At 39.7% G+C, this 27,251-nt stretch overlaps 1 protein-coding gene across 34 annotated transcripts in view; it reads left to right on the top strand.

Annotated features, from left to right (window-relative positions):
- The first annotated feature begins 287 nt into the window (after positions 1-287).
- stk33 (serine/threonine kinase 33) overlaps positions 288-27,251 on the top strand; it is a 204,260-nt gene continuing 177,296 nt past the window's right edge. For 5 of the 34 annotated variants that reach the window (XM_059975821.1, XM_059975805.1, XM_059975808.1 and 2 more), the window contains exons 1-2: positions 21,588-21,788; positions 22,839-22,926. Coding sequence is in view for 1 of the 34 variants with exons in the window: in XM_059975837.1 (XP_059831820.1) it covers positions 394-444 (51 nt within the window). In the remaining 33 variants the exon portion in view is untranslated. Of the gene's footprint in view, positions 466-21,586; positions 21,789-22,322; positions 22,474-22,838; positions 22,927-27,251 lie in introns of those variants that run through there. The other 29 variants (XM_059975822.1, XM_059975803.1, XM_059975804.1 and 26 more) reach the window with 17 other exon arrangements.

Here is a 27,251-nt window from a genome sequence, read left to right as displayed (position 1 = left end):
ATACTTTCCTTCACCTTGATTGTTTAATTTATGCTTGCTTGCATATCAGAGAACTTGCCAATAATTGTTAGATGGTAAGAAATTACCTAAGTTAGTAAAGTATTACGCAAAGTGCACAGAGTCCTTGATCAGCCTTGGCCAGGTCAAGCTGTTCAGTCATTGTCAAGGTCGATTAGCTCTTCAAAATGTAAAAAAAAACAGAATATAGAGGAATAAATGCCTTGTGGTATCATCAATTTCCATAGTCACTATGTTTACTTAGACAAGAAGCGGCAAGTTATGTAGTTATAGCTACACCTGCTATGAAACTGAGTGGGAGGCACATGACTGGTTTGTGCGTCAATCGTTTGAGAGATTTGAAGAATATATGCTGTACATGCAGGAAATAAGGGAATGGATGAGTACCCGCGGCTGAAGCTTTCTATGGTGCATCGACAAAAATTGGTGAGGATCAAAAGGTACATGGTAAGATGTTTTTAGCCTCCTGAGGAAGTAAAAGTTCTGGAGAGCTTTCTTGGCTGTGGTATCAGATTTGTTGGACCAGGACAGGTGGTATTAACTCTAGGAATTTGAAGTTCTCAACCCTCTCAACCTCAGCACTGTTAATGTACAGAAACCAGGAGCATGTATACACCCCCTCCTCCTGAAGTCAATGAACAGTTCTTTTCTTTTACTGATCATAAGATATAAGAGCAGAAGTAAGCCATTCAGCCCATCGATATTGAGGGAAAGGATGGTGTCATGACACCATGTTACTAAGCTCTCTATTTCTTTCCTATACTCCAATTCGTTGTTATTTAGGATACGGCCCATTACAGTGGCATCATCTGCAAGCTTGTAGATGGAGCTAGAGCTGAATCTGGCCACACAGTCATGTGTTAGGGAGGACTGAGGACTCAGCCTTGTCGAGCATAATATTTTAGTGGTGAGAATAATTGTGGCAGAGGTGTTCCTGCCTATCCTTACTGATTGCAGTTTATTGGTCTGGAAGACGGATCCAGTAGCAAAGGGAGTTGTTGAGACCCAGATCTAGCAGTTTGGAGCTGAGTTTACTTGGAATTAAGATATTGAAGGCAGGGCTGTAGTCAATAACTAATAATCTAACATAGATCCCTTTGCTGTCCAGATACTCTAGAGAAGAGTGTGGCACCAGGGAGCAGGTGTCTGCCGTAGACATGTTTTGGCAGTAGGTGAATTTCAGTTGGTTGAGGTTGTTTGAGAAGTTACTAAGTGGATTGAGAACTCTGACAGCTTGGAGTATTGTAGAATTCTGGAAGGATGTGGAAACTTTGGAGAAGATAGATGCTCCCTGGATTAGAGGGTGTGAGCTAGTAGGAGAGGGCTGGACAAACTTGGGTTGTTTTCTCTTGAATGTTGGAGGTTGAAGGGGAACCTGATAAAGGTTTATGAAACTATGATCGGCATGGATAGGGTAGACAGTCAGAATCCTTTTCCCAGGGTAGAAATATAAAATACCAGAGGACATGTATTGAAGGAGAAAGAGAGGAAGTTTAAGGAAGATGAGCAGGGCAAGTTGTTTTACAGAGTGTAGTAGATCCCTGGACATGGCTGCCGGGATAGTGGTTGAAACAGACACAACAATGGCATTTGGAAGGTTTTTAAGATAGACACGTGATTATGCAACAAATGGAGGGTTGTGGAACATTTGTAGATTTAATTTACTGTTGCTTATGGCACAGGCACCTTAGGCTGAAAGACCTGTTTCTGTGCTGTACTGTTCTTTGTTCTGTTTAAAAAGGCTCAATACATGGATAATAGTAAAAACATCTGAAGTTCACATTAATTCACAGATTCCACTTTGATTGCCTTACTGAAGTGCCTGCACCCTGTGGAAAAGAAGGTATAACTGACAACAACTTCAGGAATATCCATGTGTAATTTTATGAAAGTGTAATCCAGAGTTGCTATCAGTTTTCCTTTATTATGTGGCTGAGCACTAAAAGCCTCAATATTACTCTCAATGAATACTCTAGGCCAGTCTTTCGTTTCAGCACAGGGGTTTGTGATTTATACTCAATGTTTTGTGTTAGTGAGAAAATTGTTAATGTGTCAATATTCAGAATGTTTTGCTGTGTAACTATTATTTACTGGTTACATAAAAGCAATGTGAGCAGATTTTCAGGCTGACATTTTAGCTGGGAGATCATGCATTTTATTTAAGTTGTGAGGTGGCTTGTTCTTGGAATTCTAATTTTGTGTGCATTTGAAAATGTGTTCTTTATCCACTTTATCCTCTTGCAGTTTGATGGCTTTATTATCGGTAATGAATAACAATGACTCTCTTAAGACAACCCTAATGTTTAGAGGAAAATGGTTTCTGATTTAGATAGCTGAAATATAGTGGAAATCAATTCAGCATAACTGCTGAGCATCTTAGCAATCATTTCTGAGAGCTTTACTTGAAAGCTTACTTCAGAAAGTTGAATGGAGAAAACCGGCTGAAGATTGCTCATGCCTTTCAGCTGTAATAAAAATGCATGAGACAACAGGAGCTTCTTTGAATCTCACATGCAATTTCACACAACATTATTCACATCATCAAGAATTGTTCACAAATCATGAAGCAGATTATAATGGTTGTGAGAGGTAGAATATATCAAAAACTATGCAGGCATTCATAACAACTAATCTGCCAAACACAAAAGTACTTTCTGCTCTGAACAATCCTAAGCAGAATGTAAGGAGTAATAGAAATTGATCATTTTTGTGTATACAAAAGTGCACATGGTGTATTTACTCTGTCTCTTCAATTGTACTGTATGTAGTCCTGTGTAACCGATAAGGGTTATGAATGTCTTCCACTCTCAGCACTATTTGGCATATAACCTAGGCAAGTGAGACAATGAGTGCCATATTCTACTGCCAAAGTATGGATGACTCACTACAAATAAATGGGCCTCTTGCATCTACCATAATTTCAGGAAGAATGTGGATATCATAAGATGGTGCTGATGGTTAGATTCATGACTTTGGTAGCTATAAATGGCATCATTCATTTGATTTGTGATGTGGATGCTTCTGTAACGATAGCGATGAAACTCCAGATTCAGATCCAGATTAATTTATTTAACATGTACTTTGAAACCACTGTTCCCTCCAGGGTGTGCAACTGTGCAGTAACTGAAATATTCCCATACACATAGTCTTTGTTGCTTCATCGATGAAATTTGATGCAGCTAGAAAAAGTTCATGAAACATGGAAGATTTTCTATGTTGTACTGTATTTCATCCCCTTTAATTAATTATTATAACTAAATGTGCTTTTTCAAAGTTTATTCTAAATATTCATAGTATGTATATTATAAAAAAGCATTTAAAGTGTTGCACAGTTTTTAGGCCATATAAAAATTTTCTGCTCAGAGCAGTGGTTGGTCTGTGCAGCTGTAAGGAAGTATTAGAAGGAACGCTGATCAAAACATATAGTGAAATGTGTTGGCATCCAACACAACCTGAGGAAGTGCTGGGGGCAGCCCGCAAGCGTTGCCACATGTTCAGGAGCCGACACAGCGTGCCCACAATGTTTAGCAGAGCAACAACAACAGCAGAAAAATTGTAACAAAACAACAAAGGAAAATCAAGTCCCTTTCCTCTCTCCTACTACCCCCCCAACACACACACTCCTTCAGTACCAGGACAGTCCCACCACTGGGCCTCCAGCCTCCAGTGGACTCACAGATATCGGGCCTCCAACTTCCCCAATGGTCTTGCAGACCCAGGGTTTCAACTAGCAGGCCTCAACTTTCAATTGCCTTTCGGGAGTCGACCTTTGGTATTGATCTCAGGAATTACCAATGATGGGAACACGAACTCTGGTCTTGCCGACTCATGTACCTACAAAATCACTGGCTGTTGTGCCTCCGGCTTGCATAAGTCTCTGGTCCTAGAACTGGCCCACTTGAGGCAATGCTTCTCACTATTATTGAAAGACGTTGGAAATTCTGTGTGACCATTGGGTGCAGACAGAATCAGTCCATGTCAAAAAGGTCTGATAAATTGATATACAATTCATCACTGGTTCTGCATGTGTTTGTTCTTCCTGAAAGGTGAATAAAGAAATTTGTAGACAGGGTGAATTCAACAATAAACATGCATGCTGTTAATTCATTCCTGAACATTGTATTCTGACACAATTTTCATTGTTTTTGCTTAGTTGTGGGGAAGGCCCAGATTGAAGGTGGTGTAGCTGACTGGACATTGATGAAAACTTGCCACCAGTAGGAAATAATGGCTATGAGCAGTTAAGAGAGATAGCATCATCAGATATGTAGGAAATGAAATATTACAGGAAAATAATTTGTAACTCAACATATATTTTTAATTGATCCAGCATTAATGGCTAAATGCTTTGCTACAGTCAGCCATGGTATCGCATTACCTGAAAATTAATATAAATAGAACAGTCCATTTGAAATCAACTGGGATATGTTTGAAGGTTAAAATAAGTAAAGTCAAGCAAAGTTATCAAATAATTAGATTCCTTTACAACTTCTTCTGTTCCAATGAGAACAGTCTCGGCTTTTTCAGTCTGTCTACATAACCATAATTCAACACCATAATTCCCTGCAGGCTTGACAAGAAGCTCAGAGACCTTGGCCTTCACCCTGCCTTGTACAGCTGAATCCTGAACTTCATGTCAGATTTCTGGAAGGTGATAAGAGTGGGCTCTCTCACCTCTGCTCTTCTGACCCTCAACACAGGAGCCCCTCAGGACTGTGTCCTAAGCCCTCTGCTTTACTCTTTGAATACCCATGACTGTGTTGCCACCCACAGCTCCAATCTGCTAATTAAATTTGCTGATGATACTACATTGATTGGCCTTATCTCAAATAATAACGAGGCAGCCTACAGAGAAGTCATCACCCTGACACAGTGGTGTCAAGAAAACAACTTCTCCCTCAATGTTGCAAAAACAAAGGAGCTGGTTGTGGACTACAGGAAGAATGGAGACAAGCTATCCCCTATTGACATCAATGGATCTGGGGTTGACAGGGTGAACAGCTTTAAGTTCCTTGGCATACACATCACCGAGACACATCACATGGTCTGTACATACCGGCTATATGGTGAAAAGGTATAATAGCACCTCCTTCATCACAGATGGTTAAAGAAGTTTAGCATAAGTCCCCAGATCCTAAGAACTTTCTACAGGGGCACAATTAAGAGCATCCAGACTGGCTGCATCACTGTATGGGAACTGTACTTTCCTCAATCACAGGACTCTGCAAAGAGTGGTGTGGATAGCCCAGCGTATCGGTAGAAGTGAATTTCCCACTATTCAGGAGATTTACAAAGACGTATGTAAAAAAGGCCCAAAGGATCATTGGGGACCTGAGTCACCCCAACCACAAACTGTTCCAGCTGCTGCAATCCAGGAAACTGTACTACAGCATTAAAACCAAGACCAACAGACTCTGGGTTTGAGGTTTGAGGACAGCTTCTTCCACCAGGCTGCAGACTAATTAATTCACGCTGATACAATTGTATTTCTATGCCATATTTCCTGTCCTGTTGTACATACTCTTTATTACAAATTTCTATAAATTGCATATTGCACATTTAGACGAAGATGTAACATTAAGATTTTTATTGCTCATGTCTGTGAAGGATATAAGAAATAAAGTCAATTAATTCAATTCAGATCTCTCAAATCTGTAATCATTTTAATAAATCTCTTTTGCACCTTCCCTGGACTCTTCATGATTTCTTTAAGCGTGGCATTCACATTTTTAAAAATTCCAGAATCTGTCTTGACAAAAAAAACAATGTTGCTTCTTTGTTCTTATGCTGTGAGAAAAATTGAAACAAACCAGATGTAAGAGGATTTTCCTAAAGTGGAAGTAAGTAGACACTTGATAAACAGAAGTTTCATTAAACACATCAAGTAGCAAAGAATGTAAAGTTCAAGTTACAATCAAGTCAACCATGATTTGAAGGGTTGGGTAAACTACCTCTACTCCTTATTCATATTTTTTGTTTGACTTGACCAACTTATGCCCCTGTTGCCAGCTTTTCTTAATTATTGTGTTAATTGAAATATGCAGGTACATAAGCACATTCTTAGTGTTGTGCAGTCATACTTTCCTTCACTTCGGTTGTTTAATTTATGCTTGCTTGTGTAATGCTCTGGTTCACATTTTTACTGTTATACTGTATGTATTTCATTTAGCAGTTCTGTAAGAGCAGTCAGTTCTGTTTTCAGCTTGTTTGGGTTATTGCTGAAGATAGGGGATGAAGAGAAATGTGTGCCATTCAACTAGGATGGTAGAACTGAGGGGAGGTTTCTCTGGTGAGGGACAATAACGTTGGGCTTGGGGCTTCTGTTCGGCAGGAGATGAAGTGAGAAAACGCTGGGGAGAACCGGTCCTAGGATACCACCCGGTGGGAGACCCATTTGCTCGAGATGGATTGCGAGCGGCCTTCGGAAGCTGGTGTGTTTTCATGCTGAGTGAAGAGAAGTTCAAGATGAGCTCCAACTTGTGCACATTTGACTGTTTAATTTTCTGTTTGTTTTTCTTTACTAACCCTTTAGTTAAGTTAAGACTCATAAATATAATTCCTTTAATCATCTGCAGTGTACTGTCTGTTATTTCGTGACACTAATTTGTAACAGGGTAGTAAATTATACAACATCCACACAAACTAGGGTTTGGGGTGGGAGATCCATCTCAATCTCACGTGTTTGGTGGGACTGGAGGGGTCTTCCCTAACCAGGGGGCTTCACTTGTAATTGTTAGATGGTAGGGAATTATCTTAAGTTAGTAAAGTATTATGCAAAGTACACAGAGTCCTTGATCAGCTTTGGCCAGGTCAAGCTGTTCAATCATTGTCAAGGTTGATGAGCTCTTCAAAATGTAAACAGCAGAATATAGAGGAATAAATGCTTTGTGGTACTGTATCATCAATTTCCATTAGTCACTATGTTTACTTAGACAAGAAGCAGCAAGTTATGTACTTAGAGCTACACCTGCTATGAAACTGAGTGGGAGGCACATGACTGGTTTGTGCGTCAATCATTTGAGAAATTTTACGAATGTATGCTATACATGCAGGAAATAAGGGAAGGGATGAGTATCCATGGCTGAAGCACTTGCCTTGTGCATGTGACACCCTCCAACTGCAAAACAGAGATGTTGGATATAATTGCTTTAATAAAATTATACCAACCTCCAAAATAGACAGAAACGTTTTAGAGAAAAAATATCTCAGTGGGAAAAGAGAAGATTAAGAGAAAAAAAGAGGAAATACTCAGGACATAACTAATAAAGGGTTTAAAAGTCCTTGTGGGTGTGCAGAGCCTTCTGTAAGTGTCAAGATAATCATATGTCTGCAACCTGCTTCTTGTTTCCTGTAGCTACTTATCTACTGCAACTTATAGGCACATTGGCTCAAATGTCCAACCCTAAAAGAGTCAAATCCTAAATCAATCTTAAAAGCTCAGATTCGAGAACTGAGAAGTAACTTTTCACTAAATTGAACAAATTCAGAGAAAAGAAACTATGATCTGAGGGAGATAGAAAGGAACAATGTGAAGGAAAACTTCCAATATACTTAACTTAAAATTTGACTTTATTAAAGTAATAACACAAAAATTGTAAATTAAATCAGAGGTGATCAAATTTGAATAAATATATCCTTACACATTCAAAATTTTCTATGTATTTTCTAAGCAACCCTTCTTACTGAGTATGTGTGCATGAGAATAATTTGTGAGTAACAATTGTATCAAACTATTAACACTAGTTTCCATTAATATGATAACTAGTGTTATGTCCAGCTTAATTCCAATGATGTAATCTCCAGAAGAGCTTTGATCCTACATATCTATGAATAAAATGTTCATAATTATTAAAGATGAATTGTTTTCCGTGTTACATTAATTCCTGCACTGCCATTCACAATACTAATAGAATCAGTTTTGAATATAATATGTGATATTGTGGAAGGCTAACCAGAAAGTTGTGAATTCAAACAAGAACAATTAATTTCACATTTCATTGGTGATGGAATAACACTGTTATTAGTACCTAAGCTAAAACATGGCCTCATTTCTTGCCATTCATAATAAGCACAAAATGAATTTCCATTGCATTATATCAGGGCTGAAAAGATAGTAAAACTTTCATATTTTGAACACTAGAAGAGAAAATAGAGCAAGTATTCTAAAGGACAACATATATCATTGTTATCATGCAGGTTCCACCCTTGGAGTGGTAACTCATCTATTAGATCTGCAGATGCTGACTGAGTTGCAGTGTTTCCAACATTTTCTGCTATAGCTTTGTAGAGTGTTTTTTTTTGCTCATCTATTTGGTGAAGCTCTTGGTTCACTCAAGGAACAATCAAGGAGAAAACGACACAGATTTTTTTAATGATCAGAACAATTACAAATTGATAAGTAACTTGTTTCAATCAAGATGTATTCAGCTGATAACAAATCTTAAAACTAAGACTTCATACATTACATCCTGGTAAATTAAATCAGTCAAGCAGTTAGACTGCTGATGAAGACTTCATAAGTTATCAGAAATGAAGATAATGTGCATTTATTTATTTCATTCATGGGATCTGGTGCTACTGACAAGACCAACATTTAGAGCCTAACCTGAAATGACTGAGCACTTCTTCAACACTTGCAGTATTTGCAGTGAAGATAGAGATGCCAGGTTGTTTGAAGGGAAATTCCAGGATGTTGAGCCTACAACAATGAACAATACAACAAAATATGATAAACTTACTGGTCATAAACAAGAGAAAATCTGCAGATGCAGGAAATTCAAGCGATACACACAAAGTGCTGGAGAAATTCAGCAGGCCAGGCAGCATCTACGGGTCCTGCTGAAGGGTCTTGCCCCGAAACATTGATTTTACTTTTTCCCATAGATGCTGCCTGCTGAGTTCCTCCAGCATTTTGTGTATGTGAATTTACAAGTATATTTGTTTGTGACTTTGAAGGGGATTTCATTGGGGTGAAGATGACAATAAGCTCAAATAAGTTAAACCCAATAAGCTTAATCTATTCAGCAAGTAGCATTGCCTGTTTAACCTTAACTGCGCTGGAATTTAGTTATTGATTGCTCTGCTCAAGAATATCTGATTGTTTTGCACTGGTTAGAATAAATTGCAAGCAAATAACACATTTGCGAGGCTTAAAAGTTTATGTGCTGAAATACTGGTAGTCAAATTTCATGACAGTGATGCTGTATTTCATATTTCTCCATGGCATAAAAGGAATCCATTTAGCCAATGCCAGTTCTCAGAACAATGCATTCCATCCCACACCCAATTTTCCCTCTTTTCATCGACTCCCCCCAGATTCTCCCCTCCACACAGATGGGAATTCACAGGAAACAATTAATGTACCAATTTTTGTACTTTTGAGATGTGAAAGGAAGATGGAACATCTAGGGGAAATCACAGTCATCCCAGAAAGATTGAACAACTCCACTCAGGCAGTACTGGAGGGCAGGATTAACCCCAAATTGCTGCATCACTGTGCCACGCTTTAGTACAGTACTCTCAAAGTCGGTTCAAACTTATCTTTTGCACTAAGATTATTAAAATTATTAATTTATATTTAAGAATAGTGATATCCTAGGCTGAGGAAAGTTATTCAATATATTGAATCCCTGGCTGCAAATTCCCAAAACTACTTCTTCCCAGGTTCTGATTGATTGGAATATATTGAAAACTAATTAATCAAAGGCAACAGCACGCCAGGAAAACGGGACGGAGAAAATGCATAATTTCACTATACACCTGTTTAATCAGATTTGGATATTATGCTAATTGTCGTGCTTTATTAATTGTAGCACAATTGAATTGGAAAAGAGAGAGGGAAGTTACACAAGGGCACAATAGCACAAGTAAGTAGGAGCAGGTGGCGTTGAAGTTTCCCCACCATTTAACGTGATCATGGGTGATCTGTACCTGCATTAATTCCTCTTTTATTTCCCCATAGCCCTCAATTCCTTCATTATTCAAGTGTTTAGCTATCTCCACCTTAAGTATACCTAATGATTTTGCCCCCATTACCATCTAGGGCAAAGAATTCTAGAGATTTACTATCCTGTGACAGAAGAAATTTCTACGTACCTTAGTTTTAAATCATTGGCTTCTTATTTTGTATCTATTTTCCTCTTGTTTGTGACTTTTCCACTAGTAAAAATGTCCTAACATCTACCATGTCATACCTTTATATGTTTGAAGTGGGAAAACCCTCATTATTCTAAACTCAGGGGAATATATATCCAGTTTCACTTGACAGGTCAACCTTCTCATCCCAGGAACTAGCCTGGTGAATCTCTTTTGGACAGCATCTAATGCAGCAATGGTCATCTTTTGATTAAAGACACCCTAGTATGCTTGGTATTCTAGGTGTTAATTATCTCACTATAACTATAACTCCCTATTCTTAACCTTCAAACCTATTGCAAATGAAAGCTAAAATACTTGTCTTGCCTGCTAATCTTTTGTGGTTCATGCACTAGAACATCAAGGTCTTTCTGAATTCACTCTTTTGTGATCTCTCTCCATTTAGATAATAATCTGCTGTTTGATTCCTCTTACTAAACTACAGTATATGACCTCAAACATCCCCAATTTAAACTTAATTGCTATATTTTCATCTTATCAATAAATCTACCAAAGCCACCCCCCACCGGGCTACTCTGGAAACTTGGCTTGTCACTGGCCCCACTAATAGCTACAGGACAGAGTTGAAAAGGCCATCTTTCATAAACAATGTATGTCCAGGGTCAATATGATTTGGGGTTCAGCCAAACAGGAACATTGTGATGTTCTGATTAAAAAAACCTCAATTTGAGCTAACAATGTGTAAATACTGCCCATACACCATTGCCGGTTGGCATGAAATAACAGATCAGACACCCATAAATTTATAAAGAAAGTGTATTTACAAATTTTAGCTTTATCGAAGAGTTTTAGGTAAAAGAGACGGGGAAAAAAAGGGCCCATTACAGTTAAACCAGTCTAAATGTGCACATCGTTGGAGCTCATCTTAAAGTTGTCCTTTACACGTGCTCTGGACCCACCTTTTGCGTGAAAGCGCACACCACATCCCAAATGATGAACTGAGAGCTTGGATACATACATGGAATTATGATGTAGTGGCCATTACAGAGACTTGGCTGGCAACAGGGCAGGAATGGATTCTCAATGTTCCTGGATTTCAGTGCTTTAAAAGGGATGGGGGAGGGGGAAGGGGAGGAGTGGTGCCTTTACTGGTTAGGGATACTATTACAGCTACAGAAAGGGTGGGTAATGTAGCAGGATCCTCCTGTGAGTCAGTATGGGTGGAAGTCACAAACAGGAAGGGAGTAGTTACTCTATTGGGAGTATTCTATAGGTCCCCTAGTAGCAGCAGAGATACTGAGGAGCAGATTGGGAAGCAGATTTTGGAAGGGTGCAAAAATAACAGGGTTGTTATCATGGGTGACTTTAACTTCCCTAATATTGACTGGCACCTGATTAGTTCAAGTGGTTTAGATGGGGCAGAGTTTGTTATGTGTGTCCAGGATGGTTTTCTGTCACAGTATGTTGACAGGCCTACTAGGGGGAATGCCATACTAGATCTAGTATTAGGTAATGAACCGGGTCAGGTCACAGATCTCTCAGTGGGTGAGCATCTGGGGAACAGTGACCACCACTCCCTGGCCTTTAGCATTATCATAGAAAAGGATAGAATCAGAGAGGACAGGAATATTTTTAATTGGAGAAGGGCAAATTATAAGGCTATAAGGCTAGAACTTGCGGGTGTGAATTGGGATGATGTTTTTGCAGGGAGATGTACTATGGACATGTGGTCGATGTTTAGGGATGTTTTGCAGGATGTTAGGGATAAATTTGACCCGGTGAGGAAGATAAAGAATGGTAGGGTGAAGGAACCATGGGTGACAGGTGAGGTGGAGAATCTAGTCAGGTGGAAGAAGGCAGCACACATGAGGTTTAGGAAGCAAGGATCAGATGGGTCTATTGATGAACATAGGGTAGCAAGAAAGGAGCTTAAGAAGGGGCTGAGGAGAGCGGGGGGGGGGGGGGAATGAGAAAGCCTTGGCAAGTAGGGTAAAGGAAAACCCCAAGGCATTCTTAAATTATGTGAAGAACAAAAGGATGACAGGAGTGAAGGTAGGACTGATTAGAGATAAAGGTGGGAAGATGTGCCTGCAGGCTGTGGAAGTGAGCAAGGTCCTCAATGAATACTTCCCTTCGATATTCACTAATGAGAGGGAATTTGATGTCGGTGAGGACAATATGAGTGAGGTTGATGTTCTGGAGCATGTTGATATTAAGAGAGAGGAGGTGTTGGAGTTGTTAAAATACATTAGGGTGGATAAGTCCCCGCGGCCGGACGGAATATTCCCCAGGCTGCTCCATGAAGTGAGGGAAGAGATTGCTGAGCCTCTGGCTAGGATCTTTATGTCCTCGTTGTCCATGGGAATGGTACCGGAGGATTGAAGGGAGGCGAATGTTATCCCATTGTTTAAAAAAGGTAGTAGGGATAGTCCGGGTAATTATAGCCAGTGAGCCTTATGCCTGTGGTGGGAAAGCTGTTGGAAAAGATTCTTAGAGATAGGATCTGTGGGCATTTAGAGAATCATGGTCTCATCAGGGACAGTCAGCATGGCTCTGTGAAGGGCAGATCATGTCTAAGAAGCCTGATAGAGTTCTTTGAGGAAGTGACCAGGCATATAGATGAGGGTAGTACAGTGGATGAGATCTACATGGATTTTAGTAAGGCATTTGACAAGGTTCAACAGGGTAGGCTTATTTATAAAGTCAGAAGGCATGGGATCTAGGGAAGTTTGGCCAGGTGGATTCAGAACTGGCTTGCCTGTAGAAAGCAGAGGGTCATGGTGGAGGGAGTACATTCGGATTGGAGGGTTGTGACTAGTGGTGTTCTACAAGGATTGGTTCTGGGACCTCTACTTTTCGTGATTTTTATTAATGTCCTGGATGTGGGGATAGAAGGGTGGGGTTGGCAAGTTTGCAGACAACACAAAGGTTGGTGGTTGTGGATTATCGATGATTGCAGAGAGACATCGATAGGATGCAGAAATGGGCTGAGAAGTGGCAGATGGAGTTCAACCCGGAGAAGTGTGAGGTGGTACACTCTGGAAGGACAAACTCCAAGGCAAAGTACAAAGTAAATGGCAGGATACATGGTAGTGTGGAGGAGCAGAGGGATCTGGGGGTACATGTCCACAGATCCCTGAAAGTTGCCTCACAGGTAGATAGAGTAGTTAAAAAAGCTTATGGGGTGTTAGCTTTCATAAGTCGAGGGATAGAGTTTAAGAGTCGCGAGGTAATGATGCAGATCTATAAAACTCTAGTTAGGCCACATTTGGAATACTGTGTCCAGTTCTGGTCGCCTCAGTATAGGAAGGATGTGGAAGCATTGGAAAGGGTACAGAGGAGATTTACCAGGATGCTGCCTGGTTTAGAGAGTATGGATTATGACCAGAGATTAAAGGAGCTAGGGCTTTACTCTTTGGAGAGAGGGAGGGTGAGAAGAGACATGATAGAGGTGTACAAGATATTAAGAGGAATAGATAGAGTGGACAGCCAGTGCCTCTTCCCCAGGGCACCACTGCTCAATACAAGAGGACATGGCTTTAAGGTAAGGGGTGGGAAGTTCAAAGGGGATATTAGAGGAAGGTTTTTTTACTCAGAGAGTGGTTGGTGCGTGGAATGCACTGCCTGAGTCAGTGGCGGAGGCAGATACACTAATGAAATTTAAGAGGCTACTAGACAGGTATATGGAGGAATTTAAGGTGGGGGTTATATGGGAGTGTGGTGAACTACATATACCTGTCTGGACATGCCCCCTGTTGACTGCTCCTGTGGCTCCTCCCACAGACCCCGGTATAAAGGCGATTGAGGCCTGAGCCCGGCCTCTCAGTCTCCAGGATGTAGTATGGTGGTCAACCACTGCTTGTTTCTTCTTGCAGTCAATAAAAGCCTTTACATATCAGAGAGAATAATTGATGGTGCATCAGGGAGGCAGGATTTAAGGAGCAGTACAACATTGTGGGCCAAAGGGCCTGTACTGTGCTGTACTATTCTATGATTTGTAGACTGTCATTTTTTCTTGCCAACACCTTAATCCCTGCTGCATCCATAATAAAGTACCTTAGTCACTTTTCCCTACACTAGTTTAAACACAGGCTTTAAAACACAAACCACTTGATCAATTATTAATGGCACTTACTCAGCATTCAGCGAATTCCAGATGAAACCCCACAATGAAGCTCCCCCACCGTGCTCGTATAGAAACTTGGCTCATTGCCTGCCTCACTAACAGCCACGGGACACAGCAGTGAGAAGGCCATCTTTCATAAACCAAATACATCTACGGTTGATATGATTTGGGGTTCAGCCAAAAAGGAACATTCTGATGTTCTGATTAAAGAAACCTCAATTTGAGCTAACGCTGTGTAAATATGGCTCATACACCATTGCTGGTTGGCACGAAATAACAGATCATACACCTATAAATTTATAAAGAAAGTATATTTACAAATCTTAGCTTTGTCGAACAGTTAGTAGGAAAAAGAAAAGGGGAAAAAAATAAAAGGGCCCATTACAGTTAAACCAGTCTAAGTGTGCAGATCATTGGAGCTCATCTTGAAGTTGTCTCTTACTCATGCTCTGGGCCCATGGTTTGTGTGAAAGCACACATCACATCCCAAGTGTTGCTCGAAGTCCATCTCAAACAAATGAGTGCACTCTCTGGGGTATTGGCCCTTCTTGCTTGGAGCTATTTATCTGCACAAAGCACCTTGTGCAATGGGGGACTCTCCTTCCCACAGCATCCTCAGCCATCTTCTCTCCTGTCCTCTCTGCAGCTCCCACTAAAAAGACCAAGAACCTCACCAGTGTCTGTCTCAGATCTCTCTCTGCCCAGCGTCCTCTAGAACTTCCTCCCAATTCTACCATCCTGATTGGCTGACACAACATTCCTAAGTTGAACATCAGAGCCCCTTATCTTTAACCAAAACCAAACATGCTATCAACAGGAAACACTGATTCTACAGAAAGCTACTGAATGAAGAACCCTGCAGCATTAGCAGTAAAAATTATACTACTTATACTACTTATATTCTGTTGCAAAATCTCAATATCCTCATTACTACATGTCCTTCTATCTATTTTCATATTATCAGTTAATCAGATAAATATAATACTATATACATTTTAGATAAAATGAAGCCAGACAATATTTTAATCTTATTTATTGTAAAGGTACAGAAACATTTCTGTACTTTTACAATGAATCAGATTGAAAAGTTGCCTGGCTTCATTTACAAATATTTCTCATAAAATACTTTAGATAGACCAATTCATTCCAATTTTGACATGGAGCTTTATTCTAATTTGTTTGTGCTGGGAAAACACTGAAGAAATAAGCAGTTGGTTAATCTCAATGCTGCAGATTGGTTATACTCATAACTAAATTGCAACACTAATTCTCTAATGATGCTCTTCTATAAACACAGACAAGTTCGCAGTTCCAAATGTTTGAGGATGGCCAAGCTATTTAATGCACAATTTAGATGCAAAGTATTTGAATTGCATCAAATGCTATAAGTCTCGAGGACAATATCTGTCAGAAAAATAAAACTGTTTAAAAACATATTGACAAGCTTTGTATGAGAGAACAGCTGTGATCAAAAGCTTTATTTGGACAGTTTGCTTCTCACTGCAGTGGTGAGATAGGACTTCAGGGCTCACATTATACAGTGCCTATAGAATAAGTATTCATTTCCACCCCCTCCGACCTTGGAAGTTTTCATGTTTTATTGTTTTCCACATTGAATCACAGTGGATTTAATTTGGCTTTTTTGACCTGATCAACAGAAAAAACTCTTTCGCATCAAAGTGAAAACAGATCTCTACAAAATTTCTAAATTAATTACAAATACAAAATATAAAATAATTGATTGCATAAGCGTTCACCCCCTTCAATATGACACATGAAATCATCACTGGTGCAGCCATTTGGTTTTAGAAGTCATATAGTTAAAGGCGATCACTAGTGTACAGTCACCAATTAACTGTTGTAAAAATACACTTGTATTTGGAAGGTCCAACTGCTGGTGAGTCAGTCAGCATCCTGGCAAAAACTACACCACAAAGACAGAAGAACTGTCCAAGCAACTCTGGGAAAAGGTTATTGAAAAGCACAAGTCAGGTGATGGATACAAGAAAATTTCCAAGTCATTGAATATCCCTTGGAGTACAGCTAAGTCAATCATCAAGTAATGGAAAGAATATGGCACAGTTGTAAATCTGTCCAGAGGAGGCTGTCTTCAAAAACTGAGTGACCATGCAAGAAGGGAACTGGTGAGGAAGGCCACAAGAGACCTATGACAACTCAGGAGGATTTGCCAACTTCAGTGGCTGAGGTGGGAGAGACTGTGCATACAATAACTGTTTCCTGGGTGCTTCACCAGTTGCAGCTTTATGGGAGAGTGGCAGAGAGAAAGTCACAGATGATAAAAACTCACATGAAATCTCAGCTAGAGTTTACCAGAAGGCATGTGGAAGACTCTGAAGTCATCTAGAAAAAGGTTCTTTGGTCTGATGAAACCAAAATTGAGCTTTTTTTCCATCAAACTAAATGCAATGTTTGGTGTCAGTGAAACACTGCTCATCATTAGAAACACACCATCCTCACCATGAAGCATGGTGGTGGCTGCATCATGCTGTGGGGGTGCTTCACTGCAGCAGCCCCTGGAAGGCTTGTGAAGGTTGAGGGTAAAATGAATGCAGCAACATACAGAGAAATCCTGGAGGAAAACCAGATGCAGACTGCAAGAGAACTACAACTTGAGAGAAGATTTCTTTTCTAGGAAGACAATAACCCCAAGTGTAAAGCCAAAGCTCCACAGGAATAGATTAAAAACAATTAAATTGATGGCTTGGAGTGGCCAAGTCAGAGTCCAGACCTCAGTCCATTGAGAATTTGTGGATGGACAAAAAGGGATGTTCACTCACGATCCCCATGCAATCCAACAGAGCTTGAGCAATTTTGTAAAGAAGAATGGGAAAAAATTGTAGTGTCCATATGTGCAAAGCTGATAGAGACCTACGCACACAGTCTCAAGACTGTAATTTCTGCCAAAAGTGCATCAACTAAATACTGACTTAAAGGGGGTGAGTAATTATGTAATCAATTATTTTGTATTTAATAATTGTAATAAATTTAGACCAATTTGTAGAAATTTGTTTTCACTTTGACACAAAAGGGTCTTTTCTGTTGATCAGTGTCAAAGAAGCCAAGTTAAATCCATTGTGATTCAATGTTGCAAAACAATAAAACATGAACACTTTCGCAGGGGGGGGGGGGGTGAATACTTTTCATAGGCATTGTACATTAAAGTGGCATTTCAAAGATTCTATTAAGAATTCTTAAGATTATATATCTACTTTCAAGCCAGCTTGAATTAATATATGGAATTTAAGATACTCTTTTTGCTTCTGGGCAATTTTGAATATTGAAAATATACGTCAATTCTCATGTTGTGTTGAAAATACTGTGATAAAAGAGTAATTCTTAATCATGTGCTATACTTCTTCAGTTCATTAAAATAGATGTTTTATTTCATGGCACGATTTTATCAGTGGAAACTGTGACATTCCCTGCATACAAATGAACATAGCTTGGCTGGAAAACGTAGGGCTCTCTATAGGATGGCAAAAAAACCATTTAAACTTTACATTGTGCTTGAATAAAATTAAATACAAAGATTTCATTACAAAACTGATTTTTTTTTAGATGAAGTGGCCATTTCTGAATTCATCACCCGAGAATGAAATGGGAGCTCCATTTGACTTTTTCTCCCCAAAAAATAACTCCTTGTAGAATATTGCTGGGATTATAATATAATCCAGATGACAGAATTTATATAAAGTGTAATAAAGTTAAACTGGGATAAGTACAATACAGTACTTCAGTTACAGAGTGGGTTAAGTTTGCTCTTGCATAGCTTTGAATCTTTCCGCAATCAAAAGTGTTTTACTGGAATTACAAGTCTTCAGTACACACAAAATGCTGAAGAATCCAACTTTGTGTGTTTCATGACTGGAGAGTTTTAATTTATGGCTTCCCAATAATAAGTCTCCTTGGTGGCTGAATTAAAGTTAGGTGCATCACTCACAATTTTGTCCTTGGAATGTAACACATTAAATCACTGTCACTCCATGTGCTTGAACACCAGTAAGTTCCAGGCAGGCCAGGGAATATCATTCATTGAATTGATTGGCAGACATTGACAAGCAATGGTATATGCTTGTGGAACTTGTACCCTGAGGAACAGTCTATATAGCCAAAATTATACCAAAACAAAACCAAAGAATTCTACAAAACATCATCCACCCCTCCCCATCCTGGTACTTTCTGCCACAACTGTAGGAAGTGCAACACTTGGTTCTGCAGCACCTACATCATCACCACCCAGTGAGTTAGTCAGCCCTTCCACGTCAAGCAAAGATTCACAGGCATATCTTCCAACCTCATCCAACATATTTGCTCCCAACACACCTCCTCCCCTACATTGATGAGGCCAAGTGTAGACTAGGCAACTGTTTCTGTGCAGCCTCAGTACTCTGCCCGCAAAGACGACCTGAGCACTTTGCTGCAAGTCATTTCATCTCCTCTTCCCATTCTCCACTGTTCTCAGCTTCCTCCACTGCCAGGATGAAGCTACATGCAATCTAGGACACCACATGTTCTGCTGCAAGGTATCAAGCTGAATTATGACCACTCACTTCTATACTTCAGATCCACTGATTCTGCCTGACCTGTTGAACTCTTTCAGAAATGTGTTCTTTTGTTCTACATTACAGCAGTCTCTCGTATATTTCACCTGGGACATATCTAGTGTACAAACCAATGGCACGCATATTGAATTTTTTAACTTCAGGTAACCCACACAATCATGTTTACTTATGATCCACTCAGGTTGAGTCATTGCACTTATTCCAACCCCACTCCTAATAGCATCCCCCTCCAGTTACAAAGTTTAAATCCCCTCTCCCAACTGGTTCCATTTGCCTACCACTCTTCCCTCTTTTTGGTCCCATTTATTACCAACCTTACTTGTCAGATTCCAGCCTCTTGTATCTCCACTTATAACCTTCCATCCTCTATATCTCCAGCCTCCTCACTGCTCCTGGCTCCTTCCTCTTCATTTTCTCACTCCTTATCTGTTTCTAGCTGTTTCTGTTTCCCAGCTTCTCATGTCCCATTCCCCAGTCTGGAGTCATTGTCCATCAGCCACCTCATCATCTGCTTCCATCTATCACCTGCCATCCTCTGACTCACTTTTCCTTCCTATTTCTTCATACTAGTTACCGCCTCCCCCCTTTGTTTTAGACATGATGTAGAGTCTTGTCTGTTGAAAGTACCCTGATAAGGTCTGGTGTGGAAAGTTGAATATGTTGGAATATAAGAAGCTGCAGAAAAGAGTAGACTTGGCCCAATACATTGCAGGGACATCCCTCCCCACAACTGGTGGTATCAAGTGGAGAGAGTGAGCAATTTCAAATTCTTGGGTGTCAATATCTTTGAGGATCTAACCTCATATTGTTGCAGCTACAAAGAAGGAAAGACAGTGGCTATATTCATTAAGAGTTTGAGGAGATTTAGTTTGTCAACTAAAACACTTGTAAACTTCTACAAATGTGCTATGGAGAGCATTCTGACTGGCTGCATCACCATCTGGTATTGGGGGTAGGGGCTACTGCACAAGATTAAAATAAGTTTCAGAAACTTGTAGAATTAGTCAGCACCATCATGGGTATCAGCATCTGTAGTATCCAAGACATATTCAAGGAGTGGTGCCTTAGGAAGGCGATTAAGGATCCCCACCTCCCAGGACATGCCCTCTTCCCATTGTTACCATTGGGAAGGAGTTATAGAAGACTGAAGGCATACACTTAATGATTCAGGAACAGCTTCTTCACCTCTACCATGCGATTTGCAAATGGACATTGAACTCATGAACACTACCTCTTGTGTTACTCATGTGATTATAATTTTTAAAAAGGTATCAAGATAAACACAATCTACCGAATCAGAATGAGGTTTAATATCTCTGGGATATGTCATGAAATTTGTTGTCTTGCAGCAGCAGTACATTGCAATAGATAATAAAAAACTATAATTTAGAATAAGAAGTATATATGAAAATTAAATACATGGTGCAAAAAGAGAGCAAAAATAGTGAGGTAGTGTTTATTGATTGATTGTTCATTCAGAAATCTGATGGCAGAGAGGAAGAAGCTGTTCCTGAAACATTAAGTGTGTGACTTCAGAATCCTTTGCCTCCTCCTTGATGGTGATAATGGAAAGAGGGCCCCTCCTCTGTAATGAGGGTCTTCAGCAGGCTTGGCAGTATCTATGGAAAAAATTAAACTGTTGACATTTCAGGTCCAGTTCCTTCATCAGGAGAGGCAAAAAAAAGGATGAGAAGTCCTTGTTCTGACTTCTCATCTTTTGTTCCAGTCCTGATGAAGGGTCATGGCCCAAAACGTCAACTGTTTACTCTTTTCCATCGATGCTGCCTGGCCTGCTGAGTTCCTCCAGCATATTGTGGGTTATGCAGCCAGTTAGAATGTTCTCCACAGAAGATCTGTAGAAATATGTGAGTAACTTCGGTGACATGCCAAATCTCCTCAAACTGCTAATGAATTATAGCTGCTGTCATGTCTTCTTTGTAATTGCAAAAGTTAGTGAAGTATCTCACTCATTTGAGATTCTTATCCTGAAATTGTGTTTCAACTAGCTTTTCAGTATTCTGCACCAAGGTCAATCAAGTTATCCACATAAAAAAATCCATGAAGTTACCCCAAAATCCATTTAGAACAGAGTTGGAGTGATTTACACCAGGAATGAAGTGTTAAAACAATATCTGATCTGGTCTGGATGAGAACAGCATGCCATTTCTCAGCCATTGTGTGTCTTTCATGCTGCAGGGCCTCAAACCTGAAATAAACTCTCCGTTTGGTTGGCACTGACAGTTGCTAAGGTTTTCTTTGAAAATAAGCTGTCAGAAAGAAGAGAAAGGACCTCAAGAAATTATCTGTTCTGATTTTGAGACCCATTCCTGGAGCCTCTGGTGTATCTTGCTGTTTGGAGGTAGAGCAAGTAACTCTGATAAGGACGACATTAAAAGTTTATAAACAGTAATGAAGCAGATGTTGTGTGCAAGACACCAATGTTGGAATGGTGATCCTTAATTAATACTGCATCAAATATCAAACTGATGATCTGTTTATGCTTCTTTTAGTTACGTTTAGCAAAATCACAACTCTCATCCAAAGCCTCCAATTTAAAATAATAAGGTGTCTCATTCATGTTTGATGTATGAACTTTGGTAAAAACACTTGAAAATCATCCAGGTGATTGATCGCTATTTGTACACAATCAAAAATAGTCTTTTGCCAATGGATCCAAATTCTAGCCTTCTGAATCTTATTCTAATCATCTAATTGGATAGTCTGCAAACATTGATCACCTTTAGGCAGGCACGCTGGTTGATACTGAGCGGGCTGGCTGTTCCAGCGGCTGGGAGTCGGAGTGATAAGTGCTATTTCGATTTGGTGGCACTCCGCTGAGGGAACTGCTTGAGCTTCGGGAGATGCCGTAGTCACGGTGGCTCTGTGGTGAAAGTTTTCCCTAAAGTGTCCCGGGGGCAACGAGGGAGAGGGTAGAGCTGGCGTCTGCTCAAAGGCACGGCGTTACCGTGAGTATCTTATTTTTGTCACAGCAGCGGCGCGTCCCGACTCCCCGCTTCGTCCCTGAGTCAAGGGCGAGCAGCTTCTCAACCGTTGGAGGGTGAGCTACGTTACCATGGCAGCGGCGTCTGGCGGGAGGAGAGTGAGCGGCGGGGTGAGGAGCACCGGAGAGTGAGGGAACGGAGGGGTGGGGAAGAAAGGTGTGGAGGAGAAACATTGGCAAGAGGGAATCGGGGGATGGATGGGGAGTGTTAAGAATGGAGGGAGAGGAAATAGAAGACAGAGAGGGTCGGCACCAGTAAGGAGGGGAATTTGGGATGTTGGACATTGGAAATAGGGGTAGAGGGAGGGAAAGAAAGGGAGAGCAGTGATCAGCAGACCGTGTGGAGAGAGGGAGCAAGCTGTCACCGGGAAGGGGAAGAGAGAGTACGTGCTGGCAAGGGTAGAGGTGAAGGGGAGCATATACCAAAGGGAATATGGACGCTGGCATGGGGGGGGGGGTGATCTTGCCACGCTGGAGAGAGCCGCCTCTAGCAGAAAGAATGGAGGGAGGGAAGGGTGAGAGGGGCCACTGGGTCTCTCAAGTAGATTTGGATTTGTGCATGTGAACATGGAAGTTTATTCGCAGTGTAGGATTGGGAAATTGGACGGTGGGGACTGCAGGCAGAGAGCAATTGGAGGTTGGCGGAGCAAGTGAGTTTAGTTTTGACACGACTTAGAATTGGGCATACCATGCTTAATTATTCCTTATATCTTGATGGAAAACAGCTTTTTGAGTTGTGTAGGTTTTGTCATTATTGTGAAACAGTTGAACATATATTACAGTGTGAAGCATATAAGATTGAAAGGAATTACATGCAGGTTTCATTACAATTTTTCGGGTTTGATGAATTGATAGATTTCATTTAAAAACGTTGTTAAGTTATGGGAATGACTAATTTAATTCACAGTATTGTCTTTCATTGTTTACAATCTATAGGGCTTTTGGGGTAAATTTAGCTTTCATTCGAAATAAGTAGTAAAGGTTTTCTCCCCCAATTCTCTACACCACACTACAGTCCAGTTGGTGGCCGTAATGCAACTTTAAGTCGGACTGCCAACCACCATAAAAAGGAAGAAGAAAAGAAGAAGTCGTCTCAGAAAAGGGTGAGATAGGATTGTGACATGGTATTGGAGAGTGGTGTGAGTAAATGGTTTTTGGTAGGCTGGAGCGGGATGAGTGAAATGTGAAGTCTGGAGATGTTAAAACTGGATTGGAAAGTGGTGAGGATGGATATAATGACCAACTATCCCATGCCTCATCACCAGTCCTCTGCAGTTTTGTAATGTCATTAGATTAAAGTGAACAATGTGTCAGTTGCTCATCTGACTGAAACCAAGCCAGTTACTCAAATTTCTTGCTAAAAATTTGCTCCAGTGTCTGATGAAGCATCTCGGACCAAGATGTTGACTGTTTATTCCTTTCCACAGATGTCTGCTGAGTTCCTCCAGCATTTTGTGTGTGTTTCCTAAGATTTGCTCTTTATTTATTCTGTACTCTGTACATATTAAAAAAGCTGTCTTACAAAAATAAATTTGGTGTTTTGAACATATTGGTGGCATGGAGCAGATACATGATAATAAAATGTATCTATGATTGTAACATTTTAAAAACTTGCTAGAAATATTGGCAATCCATATTGAGTACCAGTGAGTGTTGCAAATGGCTCAAGATCTATCTGAATCAGAAAAATTATGATTAAACCTTCAGACTTTTCTGTTTCATAGTTTGGAGTGTACCAACTAACGTTATTACTTATGCCACAGTATTTTTATGAATTTGCTGATAATTTATTTATGTAGTTATGTGAAAGGAAGATTGTGTATTTGAGAAAGTTCTGATAAAATGGTAGCATGCTCTAACACAACAGCATCTATGGATGAACCAAAGATGTTGTTGTCTTTATTAAATGTATATTTTTATGATTACAAGACCATGCTGGACATTTAGAACTTAAAGGTGTACCCCATCAGCGAGTTGCTCGTTGGTGGAGAAACTGAAGGAGCTTTACTTGGTCCAGGCTGTGACACTGCCTGTGACAGAGAAGTGTTAGTCCAAAAAACTGATGTGCTGTCTAACAGCAAGTGATCATTTTAGTTGCTTTTCTTGTTATCGTAAGATGATCGGTGGTGCAGAATGCTGCATTGCTTTATTGGTGAACAGTGGGAAGCGGTGTGTCTTTGTAGTGAGGAGTAGGTCTCCAGTGGCAGTTCCATTTGCTTGCAGCCACCCGGGGGGAGGTGTTGGAGTTTGGTGCTCCACTGGAGTGATGGTGTGTCAGACGCCCATGCTGGAGTCAATGCTGAACTCCAATTCTCACTCAATTTTGGACGAAGTAGTTGTTGTACCAAGCTGTGATGCATTCAGATAGGATGCTTTCTATAGTGCATCTTTAAAAGTTTGGTAGGAGTTGTCAGGGATATGTTAAATTTCCGAAGGCTCCTGAAGAATTTGGCATGGCCCTGACAACTAGACATGTTATTTGGCCTTTTTTTTGGGCCACAGTGTAGTTGTGGCTGGATTAGCAACCTGAAGCTGTCAAACATCCCCACCCATCTCAGCATCACTGATAGAGACTGAGGCATGTACGCAATGACCAGCACCTTTGTTTTGGTGACATTGAAGGAAATGTTGTGGTTTTGCCATTGTGTCGCTAAGACTCTTTCTCCTTGTTTGTCTTGCTGTTTGAGATATGGCACACTGTAGTGGTGGTACTCTCAAACTTGCCAGTGGAGTTGAAGCAGAACTTGGCTACACAGTCACGAGCATATAGAGAATATAGAAAAGGGTTTAAGGGTGCAGCCTTGCTGGCATTGATGTTGAAAGTAATCGTAGTGGAGGTGTTGTTGCCTATTTTTACTGATTTACTGTCAAAAGAATTATCTAGCTGCAGAGGGAAGTGTAGAGTCCTAGGTCTAGGAATTTGGATATGAGTTTGTTTTGTATTATGGTGTTGAAAGTGGAACTATATTCAATAGGTAAAGGTCTGATGTAGGTGCCAGATATTCCAGACATGAGTGCAGGGCCAGGGAAATGATGTCATGTTTCAGTGGTAGGTGAATTGTAGTGTTCGAGGAGGCTGGACTTGCTGTGTGTTGTGAACAGCCACTGGAAGAGTTTCATGGTGATAGAGGTCAGCCTATCAGGTGATCGTCATTAAGGCACATTACATTATTTTTCTTTGTCACTCGTGTGGTCGTGGGAACTACTAGTTATAGTGATAGCAAAGGAGAGCCTCAGTTTGTCATAGGGAGAGGCTCCTAAGAACACTTCGTAAAAGTATTATTTTTTGTTAATTTTACCAATACCTTATTTTGAAGTAAATTCACTGAAGGTCAGTCACCTAGAGTTGTTTCAAACAACATTGCTATTTAACACCTTACAAATTCTTGATACTTTATTGATTTTGGAAGTTTGGGATCCAAAAGTGCTTTATATCTGTGATACAGAATGAATAAATCTTTATCAATTTTTACCTGCAGTACATTTTACCAATGTGAGTGAGAGAGTGAGTGAGGGTGAAAAAAAAGAAAAACTAAAACAAATATTTTTCTGCCTAGGCAGCTGAGGGTTCAAAATGATTTTGGAGCAGTACACTTTTTAGCTCGACAAACAACTTTCTTTCCATTTTGTTTGAAAGAATAATCAAGTGTTGTTGCAGTTGTAAATGCAAATAGGTAAATACTGGAACAAAAGCTGTGAAATTAAGTTTTTCACAGCCCAGTATTTTGTAACTAAGGCTATGTCCTGCTTTCTAACAGCACAGATAGCAACCAATTTGATGATCTGAAGTTTAGAAAGTGTGAGCTGTTACTGCCAATTGGGGCTTCTTAAATTAAACCTTCAAAATGGTCTTTCATCAAGATGGGCAATTTACTCAATAGCAAACGCGAGGAGATCTGCAGATGCAGGAAATTCAAGCACCAGCATTTTTCCATCAGCATCAGCAGTGTTCCACCAGTATTTTGTGTGTGTTGCTTCAAGTTACTCAATGCTTGTTTCCAGATCCCATTACTACTTCTGTTTTGGTGTTATTTTGAACTTATATTTTCCCTTAAGGACTTCTAAATTCAGAAATACCATGTTCTAATACATAAGACATCTGAATGTACAGTCCTACAGTAATATTTTCAACATATGATCTTCTGGAAAAAATATGGCCTTTTTTACACATTCTGCAATCTTGAAATTCCTTCTCTTTCATCTGCACTATTTAGCATCAGTAAAGATTTAACAGTGTTCATTACGAAGTGAACCTAATGAACCTAGTTGCATTACTACAAGTACAAGACTTGAGTTTAAAGTTGAAATGTTAGTAGGTGGATTTTCTACATTCCATACTTGCATGCATTAATTGTTTTTTTTCAATGTTAAGAATTGGATAGAAAATATGAACACAAGTGATTTTCAAAATAAAATTACAATAAATGACCTCTGAATAAATAGTACAACAGTAATTAGAATTTCATAATTGCAAAGAAGCAATTATTTATTTTTAATTAAGATTAAGGTGTCAAGCTAACTCTGGTAATTGAGCATATTTCTACCAGATCATCAATTTTATCCTTACGTTATCACACTCATGACGAATTATAGATCACAAACAAATTACTACGTACAATCTAGGATACATATTATTGCTATTGAAAATACAGGGTAATATTAAATATTAGTAGTTAAGGGAATCACCCATTTAGCTGCATTTCACTTTACCATTCAGTGCTTCCTGCCTGCCTTTCCATAATTATTGTTGCAATCTTTCATGCAGTTATAATCATTCCATTGCATGGTTCCCATTGGACGTGTGCATTTTTAGTTTTAATAGTCTTTGCTGAGTTCTCTTTATTAAATTTGTAAAGCAAAAAAAATAGAAAGTTCAAGTAAATTTGATAGAAATTTTCATGAAGGGAAATGTTGACAAAATAAATTCACAAACATACTTTAACAAATAGCTAAACTACCAGAGAACACAAGCCATCTTCAGAGACCCACTTTCTCAGAAAGGCAGTGTCCATTATTAAGGACCCCCAGCACCCAGGGTATGCCCTTTTCTCACTGTTTCCATCTAGTAGGAAGTACAGAAGCCTGAAGGCACATGCTCAGCGATTCAGGAACAGCTTCTTCCCCTCTGCCATCTGATTCCTAGAAGGGTATTGAACCTTTGAACACCACCTCACTTTTTTTTAATATACAGTATTTCTGTTTTTGCTCTTTTAAAATCTATTCAATATATGTATACTGTAATTAATTTACTTTATTATTATTATTATTATTATTATTACATTTATTATTATTTTTCTATTTTATGTATTGCATTGTACTGCTGCTGCTAATTTCAAGTCACATGCCGGTGATGATAAACCTGATTCTGAATAAAAAAAAATCTTCCTCAATGAATGCCATGCTCATTGGAGAATAATTTTTGCAATAG

Source organism: Hypanus sabinus, chromosome 7 (genome assembly GCF_030144855.1).
Source record: "Hypanus sabinus isolate sHypSab1 chromosome 7, sHypSab1.hap1, whole genome shotgun sequence".
NCBI classification, from domain to species: domain Eukaryota; kingdom Metazoa; phylum Chordata; class Chondrichthyes; order Myliobatiformes; family Dasyatidae; genus Hypanus; species Hypanus sabinus.
This window is presented reverse-complemented; position numbering and strand designations above follow the sequence as displayed.